This window comes from Hyalella azteca, unplaced genomic scaffold (assembly GCF_000764305.2).
Source record: "Hyalella azteca isolate HAZT.00-mixed unplaced genomic scaffold, Hazt_2.0.2 contig16599, whole genome shotgun sequence".
Classification (NCBI taxonomy): domain Eukaryota; kingdom Metazoa; phylum Arthropoda; class Malacostraca; order Amphipoda; family Hyalellidae; genus Hyalella; species Hyalella azteca.
Window position 1 is genome coordinate 32824 of NW_025946415.1, and position 16794 is coordinate 49617.

Consider the following 16794-nt stretch of genomic DNA (forward strand, 5'->3'; position numbering starts at 1 on the left):
TAATTTCACTAAATACCGTAGCTTAATGTCTTAAACGCAAGTGAATCATCAACAACTTCTGTTTGTTTTCGAAAAAGTGTCGTTTGCTATGAATTGTCAAATTTTGCTCATGAAAACGTGAACGTGAGGAATTAGTCTTCGAAAGATGCTTGTAGATGGCAGCACCAATATTAGCCCATGGACCGCTCGTGTTTTCAAAGTGCGAGGTGAAGCGAGAGTTCTGAGCGAGACGGCAAGTAAAGCATTATAGGCTACACGGAAGTTTTAATTTGAATTTATTCTAAATGTTGTTGATTGTGTTTATTCAGTTTATCAGGTTGAGTCTTGACCGTTGACTGTCTCTTGATTAAAGTGAGAAGATTTACATTACGCATTGTTTTATTGCGAAATAGCCTATTCAATTTTTCTAAAATTTTTGGTCATTTTAATTACTATCTATGTGTATCTAGTAGGGGTTAGCTAACTCGATTAGTCGATAGGAAAAACTATCGATGCTGGCTGAGCCGGAAGGTCAATCTTAGATTAATTTTTCCCTTGCCGGTAACGTAGGAACTGTGTTCCAATTATAATTTAGATTAGAATTACGTCTGTATAAGGTTATCAATTTATTTGTGGAATGAATATCTTATCTTTATAGTAGGCCTATTAGCCGCCTATATATTATAGGTATGCCACAGTCAGGATTCAGGGATGATATGCCAGGTCTGGCAGGTCACCAGGTGCATTGGGAATAATAGGCCTATAAATTAAATCCTAGGTATTTGGAATTCAATCAATTCATGTCTTTAAATTTTCAATCTGCATTGTGCACCTGCAGTCCTGCACCATATTCACACCATAGTGACACCTTAAGGCTTAAGGATTAATAAGGAATAAGGACGTAGCAAGAAATAAATGGCCATATCTAAGAAAATAACCATATGCGCAACTTGAGTTCTGATTGGTGTCACTATCAAAACACCACACCACAGTGACCATTGACCACACTAGCTATGCGCCAGCAATGATGAAACGTCACAAACTGTTGCCTTATTTATTTAAAAGCCTTTAGAATTCAAATCTACACAATTGCTGAATTCCGACACTTGGACACTGTGTGACTAAATGCGACATATTGCGAGACGAATTCCAACACTCAGACCGACAGCGCTTCAAAATCATAATGCGTAGGGTAAACGCGGTATATTCCGACACATTAAGGACGCATCGAGAAATGAAAAACTAAAAAAAAAACGTATGCGTTACGTAAGTTCTGTTGGCTTCACGTGACTCTCAAAACACCTCACTACGCGTCACCAACGATGAAACATCACAAAATGTTGCCATATTTATAAAAAAAGCCTTTAGAATGGAAACCTACCAAATCCCTATATTCCGTCACTGTGTGTGGCAATATCTGACACGTGGTGAGTTGTATTGCGTCAGCGCTTCAAATTTAACTGATACTTAATGCCGACATCCACGTGTTCGAATTCCGTTCGTGTTTTTGCAGTATTTCGACACGCAAATGTATGACGTCACCATTTCAACCATCAATGAACGCATGGAACTAAAACAAAGCTTAATATAAAGGAAAAACTAGAGAGGTGACGGAATTACCTACGATGTCGGAATATACCGCGTTTACCCTATTTTTGCGAGTGAAAATAGGAATTTTAGTTGTATTTTGTCGTATTGGAATTCCAAAACCCTGTGAGCTTTGTTGGAATATGACAGTAAATGACACCCTGTGTGTCATACTAATTCTGACACCCTGTGACCTGTGTCGGAATTAGTTTTTATGTGTCAAAAACCGTCTCTTAAATCAATGATCTATTAATTTATTTACCACTTAAAATCAGCAAATACAAGTATACCTGAAGGATTCCTAAAATATTCACAGACTCATTTAAAAGTCTCAAACCATAATATTCTTTCTGCACAAACAGTTTATTACTATTTAGTAAAGCAAGGTCAACTATAAACTTTCATACATGTTTCAATGTTCTCACTAGTTGACTTGGACTTTTGCTCTGCAGATCTTAACATTTTCTGCTAGATCTAGTGTTTTGCTCTTTTATGGAAATCTGGTGCGCAATAGTATGACGTCACTATTTCAACCATCTACGCATGCATGGAACTAAGACCAAGCTTAATATAAAGGAAAAAGTTGTGGGGTGTCAGCACTCACTGTGTCAGAACTCAGAATTACCCACAGTGCTGGAATATGGTTATGGTGTGTTTACCCTACCAACAATTACAAAGGGGTAGTAAGGTACAGATGGGCCAAATTGGGACAGTCTTCTCACTCTTCTGTCACAGCATATTCACTTTCTATTATTCAGGCATGGAATATATCTACTTGGTGAGTCGAAGCCACTGAGTTGCGACTAAATTTTTTGAGCCGTGGTTTTATGGATTTGCCAGCCGTGACTTGATTTCTTTGAGCCGTGAATCCAATTCTTCAAGCCATGAATTCCATATTTCAGCCGTGAAAAGCCATTTATAAGCCTCAAACTTATTCACAAAGTCCGTGCACGTGTTATACCAAATCTCTAATTTTACCCTTGAAAGAGTTGAACAGCAAAACTGACATTTGTCTTCATAAGGGGAGCGTCTACCCTAAAATAAAAAATTTGGACTTTTTGGTTTTCATACTCATCCCAAAGCTTACATTCTGAAGCATCTAAAGGTACCAAAACCATCTCTGTACGTTGATTTATGCGTTCACGACTGATCGCGAAAGAGTCAAGGGTGGTGGTGTTCTTTAACATTCAAGATAGGCTGAAATTACCAGTAGCACACTTAAATAGCCAGTCTGAACACGCTGTGCTCCAGTTATCTGCCTGCAGTTGTACGGGATGGTTCTTGTGCCACCGTTCGCACCATCCGTGACAGAAATTGAGCTCCAGTATCATCTAGTCTTGCAACCTTTCACCCTTGAATGTCTATTTTGAGGTGCGCGTGACTTTGTCAGGCTCTACTGAAAAGTTAACTTATTGTCACAGCAAACCTATCTCCTAGAGTTTTAAAGCTACAGCAATGAGACCTATACCAATTGATTTGTAAATAAAATCTCTAGAAACCATCCAGTCATTTTTGTCAATTTCTTTATAGTTTGGATTATATTTGGCAAAAAGGTATTGTATAAAAATTGAGTATTAGAAGTTTTCTGTCTCTTGTCCCTTGACAAACTGCATCTGCGTGGACTCTTGCGTGCACGTGGGGATGGCCAGGAGTTGTGCCGACACCTGCACAAAAAGAAAAGTTAGATTCTTTGGTGCTGGCTGTGCTCAACAATGGCCTAAAAAAAGACACCCTGGAATTTTTTCAGGAAAATTCCCTGAAAACATACATCATCCTGAATGTGGCATTAGGGCTGAAAGATTTCACACCTACTGAAATTATATGATGTTAATATTTCACAAAAATGGGACTTTTGCAGGCCTGCAGCATGAAAATGTTATAGCAGAAAAACTAATTGAAATATTGCAAAACTAGAAAAAGTGATGTAAACTTAATTTTTTTATCTATATCATAATATAGCATAAAGGAAGTAAAGAAATCATACTTATACTAGCTCCAAAAAAAATCTGAAAAAATGGCTGAAAAGTTACAATTTGAAATCATACTTCAGCTATGGTCTGTATTAAAAAACAATTTTTGCATTATTAAAAAATATTGCTCGAAAAAAGTTGCAGACAGGTGTTTGCATTAAAACTTCATTGACAGAGTTTTTGTACCTCAATCCAAAACAAAATGGCTGCCATTTTGCAAGACAGGATAATAAGGGACCCTGCCCAATAGTTGAGATCTAGGAAGGGAGGTACTTATGGCAGTCCACCTCTTCGTCAAATGCTCAGGCAAGTGGCAACCTGTGGCTGTCTAAACCCATCACAACTTCACAAGGCTCCGTGTGCCAGTTTAAACTCAGTGGACTTACACTCCCTGCTCAGAATGAACAATCCAACCCTGTGAGACCATCCACCTAGAAATTGTAGGAGTTTCAAAAGTTATTTTAATAGAAAAAATTGAGATTTGAACTGTGAAATTTCTTATCAACTTCCTTCGGTTGCAAAATGCCATAAATAACTGAAAAAGTGACAATGACTTACTTTCATTGGCTGCTCAGTCATCTTTCCAGCCCTCTTCCCTGAGTTCTGTCCTTTGTTTCTCTTTCAAGGTTTTCAGTTCATATCACCAGTGCAAAATAATGTCAATAATGCTGTATTTCAATCAAAAATATGCACACTATCACAATAAAAAATATGCACAATGCCACAATCTAATCTATATCACATACAAATCTCAGAACACAGGAGTTGTTAGCTTGCTGCCAGACTACAAACTATCACAATTTTTTTTGGCTCCTTGGAGCACTGGTCACTGTCCACCGCTAGCTTGTTTGGTTGCCAAAGGCACGTTTCTTGACTGCCTTCATGTTAAATTTTCATTGCATTTTTGGATCTCCTATCATTGATTTCACACATATTGATGAGCAGAGTGATTGCTTTGTGCAGGCAGATTCTCTAAAAACCTATATCATCGTGAGACTGGTATATATGATTCTATTTAAACTGACCAATTCAATGGCACATGCACACTTGAGCTGCTAAATGACTTTAGTTGCTAGCTTTTATAAGAAATAATTGGATATTTGATCAGCTTTTAACTATTACTTTCTGTATATTATATTATTTACATAAGTGCCTTTCCAATGTTTTCATTTTTTAATTGAAAACTGTGCTAATTAAATTGCTGATCAGTTTTATACTGATAACTTGAAAATAACTTACTAACCAAGAGGCACCTGTAATTACAGTATTATGTCATTAAGTTTATATACATGTACTGCTCCTTGGATCATTCTGGCAGAGGTCTCCTAAAATTGTGCATAAGAATGATCATTTCACAGGAGATTTCTTAGAATCATGGGTGAAAATAGGAATTTTAGTTTTATTTTTAGTGAAAAAATTAGGAAAAGGCCATAGGAATAAGTTAAATTGGTAATTTTCACATGCGTTTTTGTCCAATTCATGGGTGGCTTCTGCCCAATCTCCACTTAGCTCCAAGTGACATAATTTCTAAACATTTGGAATCTTAAGGCCTTATTATGCACTCATGGCACCATTTGGATTTGAACTTTGAGTACTATCAACTAATATTATATGTATTAAAGTAATATTCAAAGTTCTCCTTATTTATTCACAACAATGGGAATCTTTCTAGATTCAAGAGGGTTAGGCAAGTATGCATTTAATCACTTGAGTGGCTGATATGAAGTTTAAATATTAATATGTTGTCCTTTACAACATGTTTTATTGATTAGTCATGGAATTGAAATTTATTGTTTAGATTCTCCATCTTTTCTGCAGATTTTTGTGATTATTACGCTTCAAAATTATCAACATGAGTAGCTCGGAAGAAGTATCATGGATTGCTTGGTTCTGTGGCCTCAGGGGGAATGAATTTTTCTGCGAGGTGAGTTCTCGTATTTATGATTCATATCAATTCTGATATTTTTATTGATATTTAAACTTTATTGAGACCCATATACTTTGTATTGCTAGGGCATGGAAGTCTGGGCTATGCTGATGATTTAAATTCTCACATAAATTTCAGGAAGCAATGTTGTGCTAATTTGACTTTTTTAAAGTCCAGAGAGCTCTATGACTAAATCAGTTTTTTCCCCATAATTTGAATTTGATGAGTGAAATGATGTGTTTGGTGTAATAGAAGCATACTTTTATGCAAAAAATTGTAATGTACATAAGTCAGCAATGTTTTACACTAAAAATTTGAGATTTTTTAATCCTTCACTTAGCTTTGATGATTTATTCCTTTCGTGTCATTCTTCCGTGCATGTCATCATTCTTTCATGATGAATTAAGTTGGTAGTTTGTTACTTTACCCTTCAATAATTGAGCTGGCCTTTGACAGTTGTCAAACATTGGTAATGAATTATGGTTGTAAATTTAAATGTATTCATGGACTGTAAACTGTTTTTCTCCTCCCTTCTTGAATTCATGTAGCTATATAGATATCAAAAAATATGCAATGATATCTTTGAAATTTTGATGGAACTCTTTTGGCCTGAACTCTAAACTGAATTCAAGACAATATTTATTATTCTCTGCAAATGGTTATTATTGATTTCATTTTTTTAGGTTGATGAAGACTACATCCAAGATAAATTCAACTTAACAGGCCTAAACGAGCAAGTCCCTCACTACAGACAAGCCTTGGATATGATCCTTGACCTAGAACCAGGTCAGTGTTGAGTATTTGAGCAAGTCTGTAAGACATTGCTTGTTAATTTGTACATTTATTCAAATTTTTTACAGGTGAGAGTTGGCATGCCACTGCTACATTGTTACCTCTTGCTTTAATGACATCTATATGCTAAATATTTTCCAACTCTTGTAACACAATTTCAAACTTTGAATTGTCATCAAAATTGTATTGCTATTAAATGTGGACAGCCTAGAATAATAAAAGGATTCTTTCATGTCATGTTTCAGTACAAATTAGATTTATCACTTCCAAGTATAAATCCCATGTTTCCGGTTAGTAAAGAATAATGAGTATTATTGAGGTAGTCTTGTATTGATCTATAATTTAGAATGTGTAAAAGTGAATTGGTGTCATCCTGAAATTTAACATATCAAACTATCAAAGATATTTATGCATTAATCTAATTCTGAACAAAATTCTGAAAGATTCACATCAAAATATTTTCATGTAAAGACAATATTCAGTTATAACAAATAATTGGTGACCAAACCATACCCCAGATGATGAAGAAGATCTTCCGCACCAAAGTGACCTGGTGGAGCAGGCGGCTGAGATGCTCTACGGCCTCATCCATGCCCGCTACATCCTCACCAACAGAGGCATCGCTCAGATGATTGAAAAATACCAAGCTGGCGATTTTGGCCATTGTCCGAGGGTCTACTGTGAGAACCAGGTCTGATATTGTCTGATATTGTGCATTGTCCGAGGGTCTACTGTGAGAACCAGGTCTGATATTGTGCATTGTCCGGGGGTCTACTGTGAGAACCAGGTCTGATATTGAGTGAAAAATCCCTGTTTTGTATGTCAGTTTTAGTCAGTTAATTCAACATCTTCATATGTGCAGTTCATTAGTTACTTAATCTGTAGCAGGGCTCTCCAAACTACGGCCCGCGGCTAGGTTCCATCCGGCCGGCCGAGGTTATCTCGTACTTCAACATAATGTGTACAAAAATCGAGCGTGGCGTTTATTTCTGGTTATGCATGATCTAAAAAATATACGTTTAAAAATTAATTTTTAAAGACAACACTTCTAACGAATCCGGTGTCTCCAATGTTACAGATGAACAATAAATTTCTCATTTAATTTTCGAATATTAACAAAATTAATTTTTCAATTTTTTTAATATATAAATTTTGTTTCAAAATTGTTTATTCTGTCAATCGATTCATGCATTGCCTCCGACTTCACACAAGTGTGCTAAATTTCAGATCAATTGGACAGGTAAAAGTGTGTCAAATATCAGTTATAAATTTTCTAGCTGACAAAATTATTTTTCCAATTTTTTTAATATTGAAAAAAAAAATTTTTTTAAATAATTTATTTTATCATTTGATTCATGCATTGTCTCCAACTTTACACAAGTGTACAAAATTTCAGATAGATAGGATAAGTAGAAGTATGTTAAATTTTGATTATAAGATTTGTAGCAGACAGACAGACAGACAGACAAGAAGTGAAGTTAAAGAGAAGTGTTGTAAAATAGTGAAGGGCGTGACCGGCCTACGAAGGTTTCAGAAAGCTTGCTCTTGGCCCTTTCTGAAGAAAGTTTGGTGGCTCCTGATAATGGAAATTGTTTACCTAATTTTTCATTTGCTTCCTTACATATTCTGAGTTTTCCATTCGTCTATGCCTTATAATTTTAAACTAGAAACTGTTTTCTGTACGAGTTAATAATATTTGTTCATTGTATGTGCAGCCGATGCTGCCCATCGGCTTGAGTGACGTGCCTGGCGAGGCTATGGTGAAGCTGTATTGCCCCAACTGCTGTGATGTTTACACTCCCAAATCATCGCGCTACAATCACATCGACGGCTCGTACTTCGGCACAGGATTTCCTCACATGCTCTTCATGGTGCATCCTGAGTACCGACCAAAGCGTCCTGGCACTCAGTTTGTCCCAAGACTTTATGGCTTCAAGATTCACCCCATGGCTTACCAACTGCAACAACAAGCTGCTGCTAATTTCAATGCCCCTATGAGACCTGTGAATTTTAACAATGGTAAAAGGTAGATATATTTGTGCTGCTCCAGGTCCTGCCTTCTTCATGGCTAGCTATTAAAGATCGCGCTGTGCTAGTGGCTTGATTGCTATCATCAACGCCATAGTTTCTTATTGAAACATTTTAAGCTGAATAATGTGTGGAGGAAATATTACATCCCTAGCTTTTTATGGGACTCATTTCTACTACGTTATATATGTAGTTCGTAGCTGAATTATTCTTCGACTGGAATATGCTTCATGATATCCTCTATGATTCTTTCTAATCTTTTCCTCTTGGTGTTCGGGGTGGAGGTCTCGTAAGTGTGAGCATATATTCAGAGGATGTTTCAAGCTAAATGATCAGTAAGGCTTGTATTAACCGGAGTTAATGACTATATGCGGATGAAGAAATTGATGTTGTTGGAAGTGGTAATCAGTAGTTCACGAATGTGCAAGTGGTTTTAAATGACCAGAATTGGGTTAAATATACTTAGGGTTTTTAAGTCTGAAGTTCCCAGCATAGACTGATATCGTTTGCAGAGAATGGAATTACCACATTATGGTGTTGCAGACAGTTATTTTCTCCTAGAATTATATAGATTTTTTTATTGGCTAATTTTTTCATGCAGTTTTGATGTTTTGTGTGATTGTCTTAAACAAGATTATGGTTGCTGATGATTCGTATAACTCATTTTTCGAGTAGGAATTCCAACATAATAAACCTTCATTGTTGAGACTATAGGTAACTGATTGCATTATGAACCCTTGAGACGATAATTTATTAAAGTTGGCTGCTTATTACTTTGTCAACTTCAGCTTGCTTTTTATTCAGAGGCTATGCCGTTACAACCCAAGCCTAACAAAATTTTAGAGCATATTCCCGAACACTCGTGTACTTCAGTCGTATTTGTACACGTCCTTAACAGTACCATCCATGTTACGGATATGGAGTGATTCATTGCTCGAGTTTACAATCTCAGTGGTACTATGACGACCGATATGAATCGTATGTGATAGGCTGGTGAGTAATCCAAAAATGGCATTGAAATTTTTGGAATCAGGACTTGAGCATTGTCTCAGTTCAGGACTTGACCATTGTCTCAGTTCAGGACTTGAGCATTGTCTCAGTTCAGGACTTTAGCATTGTCTCAGTTCAGGACTTGAGCATTGTCTCAGTTCAGGACTTGAGCATTGTCTCAGTTCAGGACTTGAGCATTGTCTCAGTTCAGGACTTGACCAATGTCTCAGTCCAGTATGATTGCAGTTCAGTTTTGAATCAAATAACCGCTGAGAACATTAGGATGCCTCCCGAAAAAAAAACCATAGTCTTATTCTCAAAAAATGTATTGGGAAGCATTAAGAAGGTCGTTTAGTAACTATTGTCTCTTCTTCAGTAGCTTGATTACTTGTCGTTTTTTTTACAAGTTCTTCAGTTAATCTCGTTGTGGTTAGTTTCATGACTTGGCATCTAGACTTCCATAACTTTGCAAAAGTTTTCTTTAGTGTTTCTTTTCATGTACATACTTGCTTTCCATCATTGTCATCAGAAAATGCCAAACAAAAGTTCCACGTTGAATGAGCGTTTCATTTATAAATACCCGATATTAAGTTAAAATTTGTAATGTTTGACACCTGTGTCTAAAAGCTATTAACCTATTATGTGCATTTGCTATGGATCATTTGGTAAAGTAATAGTTATTTTAACTAAAGTTAGCATTGCTTACATAGTTCATTGGTGAGTTAAGTAAAGGGGCAGGTTAGTTAAGATGGTATTTGGGAAGCGTTTATTTCTTCTTGAGAGGTAAAGTTCGGGAAGATATCGTGCGGTCTGATAAAAATCTGATGTTTTTAAAGCCACAGCGATGCTGACATTCGTTCAAAACTGCAAACATTTAACGTAAAGGAATTTTTTACGGCTCATTTCACTCGCATATGCCTGGCCTAAGTGCGAGCTGTTGCAGTTTTCAGTAATCGGTTGAGAGGTAGTTATGAATCGGATTATTATCCGACAATTAAAAAGTATCGCAGTGAAAAGTCGTGTTTGTAAATCGAAAAGATTTGTTTCCTTTTTATTCAGGACAGAAAAGTATGTGTACACGTATACTTGACCGAGTTGCAAATAGTTAAACGGACAGCCAAAGAATACGCCGGTTCCCCGGAGGCCGGACCCCGGAAAAGGGCTCATTGCCATTATCTATATAATTTCCACAATTCCACCAAAGCAAACCCCCGTGTTCTGCCTTTAATTTTTTTTCTTGTACCTGCCAAAGTTATTAGGAATTAAAAAACTTGGATGATTGCATAAAATGTTAAAATGCGCACATTATATTACGGTTAATGACGATAACGTCGCCGCAGCAGTTGAGTCGCTGACTCTTCTGCCTTCAATTATAGTTCAATAGAAAGTAGAAACCATCTATTTTAGATTTAACTTAACCTTTCTAGCTCATTCTAAATCAGCTTAGTAGTTATCACATCTTTATTGAATTTAAACCCTCCAACTCATAAATCTGAATCATCTGATCAGTCATCAATCTTATAAGGGATTTAGTGACTGATGAGCTCAGAGGGTCAGAGCTCTGTGAGTGTGAGTGAGTGCTAAGAGGCTGTGACTGAGTCTGTGAGCCTTGGCCCTTGGTCAGTTGGTGAGGTTCAAAGTTCGAGGTGTGTGCTTGTGCAGTTTCTGCTTAGTGGGGACTGGGGACTCTTGTGTGGTGTGGGCAGTGTGAGTGTGGCTGTGTCTGTGTCATAACTCATAATCACTGTCATTGACCATTGAGACTTGACCGTAAATTAATTAATTTCCATTAATCATGAAAAATACCTAAAGTTATGTAATAATACAAAATAGGGTAAACGCGGTATATTCCGACACATTAAGGACGCATCGAGAAATGAAAAACTATAAAAAAAAACCGAATGCGTTACGTAAGTTCTGTTGCCTTCACATGACTCTCAAAACACTTCACTACGCGTCAGCAACGATGAAACGTCACAAAATGTTGCCATATTTATTAAAAAGCCTTTAGAATGGAAACCTACCAAATCCCTATATTCCGTCACTTCATGGTGGCAATCCATAGGTTATTCAATCTCAATATTTTCCCACTAGATGGCCAAGACCTAGTGTTTTTGCAGTATTTCGACACGCAAATGTATGACGTCACCATTTCAACCATCAATGAACGCATGGAACTAAAACAAAGCTTAATATAAAGGAAAAGCTGTAGAGGTGACGGAATTACCTACGATGTCGGAATATACCGCATTTACCCTACAATGTAAATCTTTACCAGTTACTTACAGTTACAGTTAGGCTAGGTACTCATTTTGAGAACAGTCTATGACTCTATGTCACAGTCACTCTATCACTATGTCTATGACAACTATGAACTTTTGAAGTACAATTGACATTGTACACACCATGGTCCAGTGACTCACTCCAGTCTAACAACATGGAGCCTATATTCTATGAGGCTGTGTTAATACATTGATTATAAATAATTTTTGTTTCTTAGCCTAGTAAAGTTCTTAGTTGACTGGGGAACAGGTCAGGAAAAGTCCTACTTTTTTCTGTTCAAATATTGTGGCTCTAATATATAATTTTTTAGTAGGTACCGTCAAACGGGATAAAAAGGGACGGGCGGGGTAAAAAGAAACAGTCCTCCAACATTTTGTAGAAATGTTGTAGCAGCTGAACTAATCAAAATATAGACCTCTAAGGAGGTCTGTAGCAGAAAAAATAATTGCCATATTGAAAAATCTTACTTACATAAAAGTTGCACACTGGTGTTTGCTTAAAAACGTGATTGACAGAATTAGCGTATCTCATTTCAGAAAAAAATGGCGACCATTTCCGCACAATGGGTAATAAGGCACACCCCCAAAAATGCATTTACAGTATAGCCTTGGTTCCAGTTAATAAAAAAAATTAATTAACAGCAAAGAATTTTGATTAGATTTACTTTCCTCAGCAAAAAAATTTCACTTGACAACAAATTAGTGCATCATCGGTCATTGCCAAACTGTGCATAGAATGTCATAAATAGAATTGTTCACTGGGCATCATAGAAGGAAAAGTACCTAATTAATCTAAAGTATGATTTTTTTCTCAAAAAATATGATGGTTGTCACTAAAAGATTCCTTTGTGTTTCAGGCACGTTTTTTACAATCTTTTTTTTGTTATAGTGATTTCACTTGACTCAATTAAAATGGTGCAAAATTACAAGCTGTCCTGTAAGCTTACCTACAGAAGAAATGCTACATGGCTGCTGATATGAAGCTTGCAGTGGACAAGGTTGTTGTCAATGCTCAATGGCATGTCTATGGATAGGGTAATATCACATCAATAATACGGTAATGTATGGATAAGGTAATATCATATCAATAAAAAAACAGTGAAAATGACTGAAAATGTCATTTATTCTACATTTACATAATCTACAATGGAAGAGGAGGACTTCAGAGTGTTAATAGCCAGAGCTGGGCAGCGCTACTTGGAAATGTAGCGGCGCTACCGCTACTGCTACATGCTCTAAATGTAGCGGACGCTACCGCTACCGCTACACCCACTAGATTGTAATGGGCGCTACCGCTACAGTAAAATGTAGCGCGCTAAATTAGCCGCTACAATGGCCAAAATTATTGGAAATCTCTAAATATTTATTGTTCTGCTATTGGGATTTACTCATTAACATTTAATGATAATAAAACATTTTAAAACATATCAATGCAACTTTATTGCAATGAACCTAACTGAACTAGTATGGGTTACCCCAGGGTTAGATACAGTAAATAAAAGTTAGTTGTTTTTATGTTTTACCTTCCCTACATGGATGTGAACTTTAATCTACCAATCTAAGAAATGATCCACATATACATATAAAAATCAGTCTTTTTTTTGTATATATATGTGGATTATTTTGAGATTGGTAGATTAAAGTAGACATCCATGTAGGGAAGGTGTAACATAAAAATAACTGTGTAAAAATAACTATAAGCAAACTGAAAGATGAAAAAACCTGTAAGTGGTAACTGGTAACAACTTAACAAGTAACAACTAACATGTTGACACTAGTAACAGGCTGAGGTTGACAACATTACACCGAAATATTTCGTAGAGTTTTATTCTGTAATTTATATTATGTATGTATCATGCTGGTTTTTAAATAATATTTAATACTATTAAGGGGATTAAAAATCCAAAAAACGCCATCTTAAAAAAATTATAACTACAACAGTTTTCAAGCTACGGCAATGAGAGACATACCATTCGATTTGTAAAAACAATACCTAGCGACTCTAGAAGCCTTTTTTTAATATGTGCATGATTTGACTTATATATGGGAGGGGGAGGAAGGTGGGGGGATAAAAATGTGAAAAAATGGGAAGAACGCGAAAAAAACGATGAGGAAAATAAATTTGGGCTCTACAGTTGCTAGATATTGTTGTTACAAATCGAATTATATGTGTCTCGACATTGTAGCATGTGATTTGCAAAAGTTATAAAAATTTTTAGAGTACCCCATATATGCCGTTTTCTATTAATTCCACGTTTTATTTCATTTTTTTTTAAATTTATATGAACAAAAAGGTCTTAGATTTCTGTTTTACATATGTGTACTACCAAGTTTCAAAACGATCCGTCTGTAAACAAAAAAGTTTTGTTGGAGGGTAGCCAGTCCCCTTAAGTAAAATCTAAAGGCTTTATCTATAAATGTAGCGGTAGCGCTGTAGCGGCAAAACCTCGTATCGCTACTTAAATATGTAGCGGGCGCTACCGCTACCACTACATTGCCTTAAATGTAGAGCCGCTACCGCTACTAGAAATGTAGCGGCCGCTACATGTAGCGCGCTACTGCCCACCTCTGTTAATAGCACATGCTCGCAAGATGCTCACCCTATCATGGTTCACGCTAGACTCCTATCCCCAACAGCATTGCCGCCAACTTCTTGCGTCACGTTACAGCCAGCCCACGCCACGTAGGCTACTGGCGCTCCCTGAACCAATCAGCGCGCAGCACAAAGCCATCTCACAACCAAGTGTGACATCACAACCACTCAGCAACACCAGCAGACCAATCAGATATTATTAACTGTTAGTAATGGATGAGCACACTCTGCATGCTTCAAACATTTCAAAATTTAGTTTTATTTCAAGTGTCCCTTATTACCCCATTCCCAGGGTTGTTCAGGAGGCTTTCATTTTGCATCTGGCATCTTACGAATAGCACATGGAATTTTTTCAGAGATGCCATACAATGGCCCTTGCAAATACCATTAAAATGAGCCCAAACTTGTTTATGAAATGTTTCATGGTAAGAAGTTATTGAGGAAAAATGCTCAAACCATCCCTTATTACCCCGTTTGATGGTATGCTCTTATTTGTACTTAATTTTTTATTACAACACTTCTCTTCAACTTTACTTCTTGTTTATTTGTCTGCCAGACTGTTACAAATCTTATAATCAATATTTAACCCATTTAACCCATTTTTTCCTACCTGTCCAATCAATCTAAAATTTTGCACACTTGCGTAAAGTTGGAAACAATGCTTGAATCAATTGACGGAATGAATAATTAAAAAAATTTTGTAATTTGTTCTTAAATATAAAAAAATTCAAAATAATTTACATTAATATTAAAAAAATCATTGTACATTAGTAACCTCTGAGACACTGGCCTCTTTAGAAGTGTTGTCTTTAAATAGTAATTTTTAAATGCATCTTATTATATATCTATACTGCCATGCTTGGCACTTGACACTTGCTATTAGAAATTAAATTAATATGTATATACATATTTGATATACATGTTTGGTTAAAAATAATGCCAGTTTTATTGAGGACTTCTTTTGAGTTTAATCTCTCAAGCTTTCTGATAAGAGGTACAGTAATGGGTTCAATGAGTCTTGAAATTTGTCCAAATGAAAGGTTCGATAAATTCTGCGACGCGTTTCGCTCATCACTGAGCATCTTCAGGCAACGAGGTCGAGCAGCTGAGTAGACGAGTTGCTTGTGGGTTGGCTGCAGAGAGGAGACTAATTGAAGTAGTGAACAAAGCTACGAGTAAGGTTCTTATACAGTCCGTTTTATACTTGTTCTAGTTATGAAGTTTCAGAGTGCGTTCTGATCCAGTCGTTTGATTGTTTAGGTGTGGCTTTTTCCATTGAATTAGAATTGCTTCCATTATTTGTAGTCTGTTAAAGTCTGGTTCGTGACGAAGGATTTTTGTATTTTGTACCAGTTCTTCCCGGGTTAATTTGGTGTTGTGGTTGTCCATAGCGTGCGTTTTGGGTCCTCCAGAAACTAAATGCAGAAACCTACAACCACAACACCAAATTAACCTGGGCAGAGGTACCTGAGTACCTCTGTCTGGCACTTGCCAGACAGAAGCAGAAGAAACGGCACTTCTGTCAAACAGGGAAATAAGGGACGGGCGGGACAATTCTGGACAGTCCTCCACCACAGCGCAAATATGTTATAGCAGCAAAACTCATTGAAATATTACAATGCTAAAAATAGTATCAAAAACTTCAAAATTTTTCCTATCTAATAGCATAAAGGAAGTTAAGAAATTATACATTTACTAACTCTAAACAATTCCTGAAAAAATATTGAAAAGTGATATTTCAAAATTGTACTTCTGTGAAGTGTTAAGGTCTGTAGTAAAAAGAATATTTGCCAATTTAAAAAATTTTGCTTGAAAAAAAAAACTTGCAGACAGGTGTCAGCTTTAAAACTTCATTGACAAAAATTTTGTACCCCAATCCAATACAAGATGGCAGCCATATCCGATCAATGGGGTATTAAGGGGCAACCCCCGGGATAATATGGGACACCCCTAGAAATGCATTTGCAATAGAACCTTGGTTAGCAGTGGCTCAAGTTAACAAAAGAATGTATTGCCAACAAAAAATTTTGATTACATTTACTGTGCTCAAAAAATGTCACTTGACAAAAATTAATTCATTATTGGTCATCACAAAATTGTACATAGAATATCATGTAGAATTTTGCACCAGGCAACATAGAATGAAAAGTAATTAGCCTAAACTATGCTTTATTTCTCCAAAAAATATGATGGTTGTCACTAAAATATAGGTACCTTTCTGTTCCAGGTGTGTCAAATGGGGTAGGTAATAAAGGACAATTTTGAGCCTTTTTCGTTGATTACTTCTTACTATGAAACATTTCATGAAAAAGCTCATTTTAAAGGTCTTTCCAATAGCTATCTTATGGCATCTCAAAAAAATTCCATATGCTACTTGTAAGGTGCCAGACACAAAAGAAAAGTATCTCAAATCACCCCTGGGAACAGGGTAATAAGGGACACTTTAAATAAAACTTAATTCTGAAAAGTTTGAAGCATGTAGAAGTCATCCATCACTAACAGTACTCCAAAGTCCTCCTCTTCCTTTGTAGTCTGTACATGATGTAGATGTAGAATAAATGACATTTTCTCTGATTTGTACTTGTTATTATTACAACACTTCTCTTTAACTTCTGTCTTTCTTCTTCTTGTCTGTCTGTCTATTTG

General features: G+C 36.3%; 1 protein-coding gene across 1 annotated transcript; it reads left to right on the forward strand.

Moving 5' to 3' along the window:
- The first annotated feature begins 159 nt into the window (after positions 1–159).
- LOC108666437 (casein kinase II subunit beta) lies at positions 160–9831 on the forward strand. The gene is made up of 5 exons (XM_018153314.2): positions 160–232; positions 5355–5460; positions 6147–6249; positions 6774–6946; positions 7971–9831. The coding sequence occupies exons 2-5, from the start codon at positions 5389–5391 to the stop codon at positions 8283–8285; spliced, it is 663 nt and encodes a 220-aa protein (XP_018008803.1). The 5' UTR covers positions 160–232; positions 5355–5388; the 3' UTR covers positions 8286–9831.
- Positions 9832–16794: the final 6963 nt, after the last annotated feature.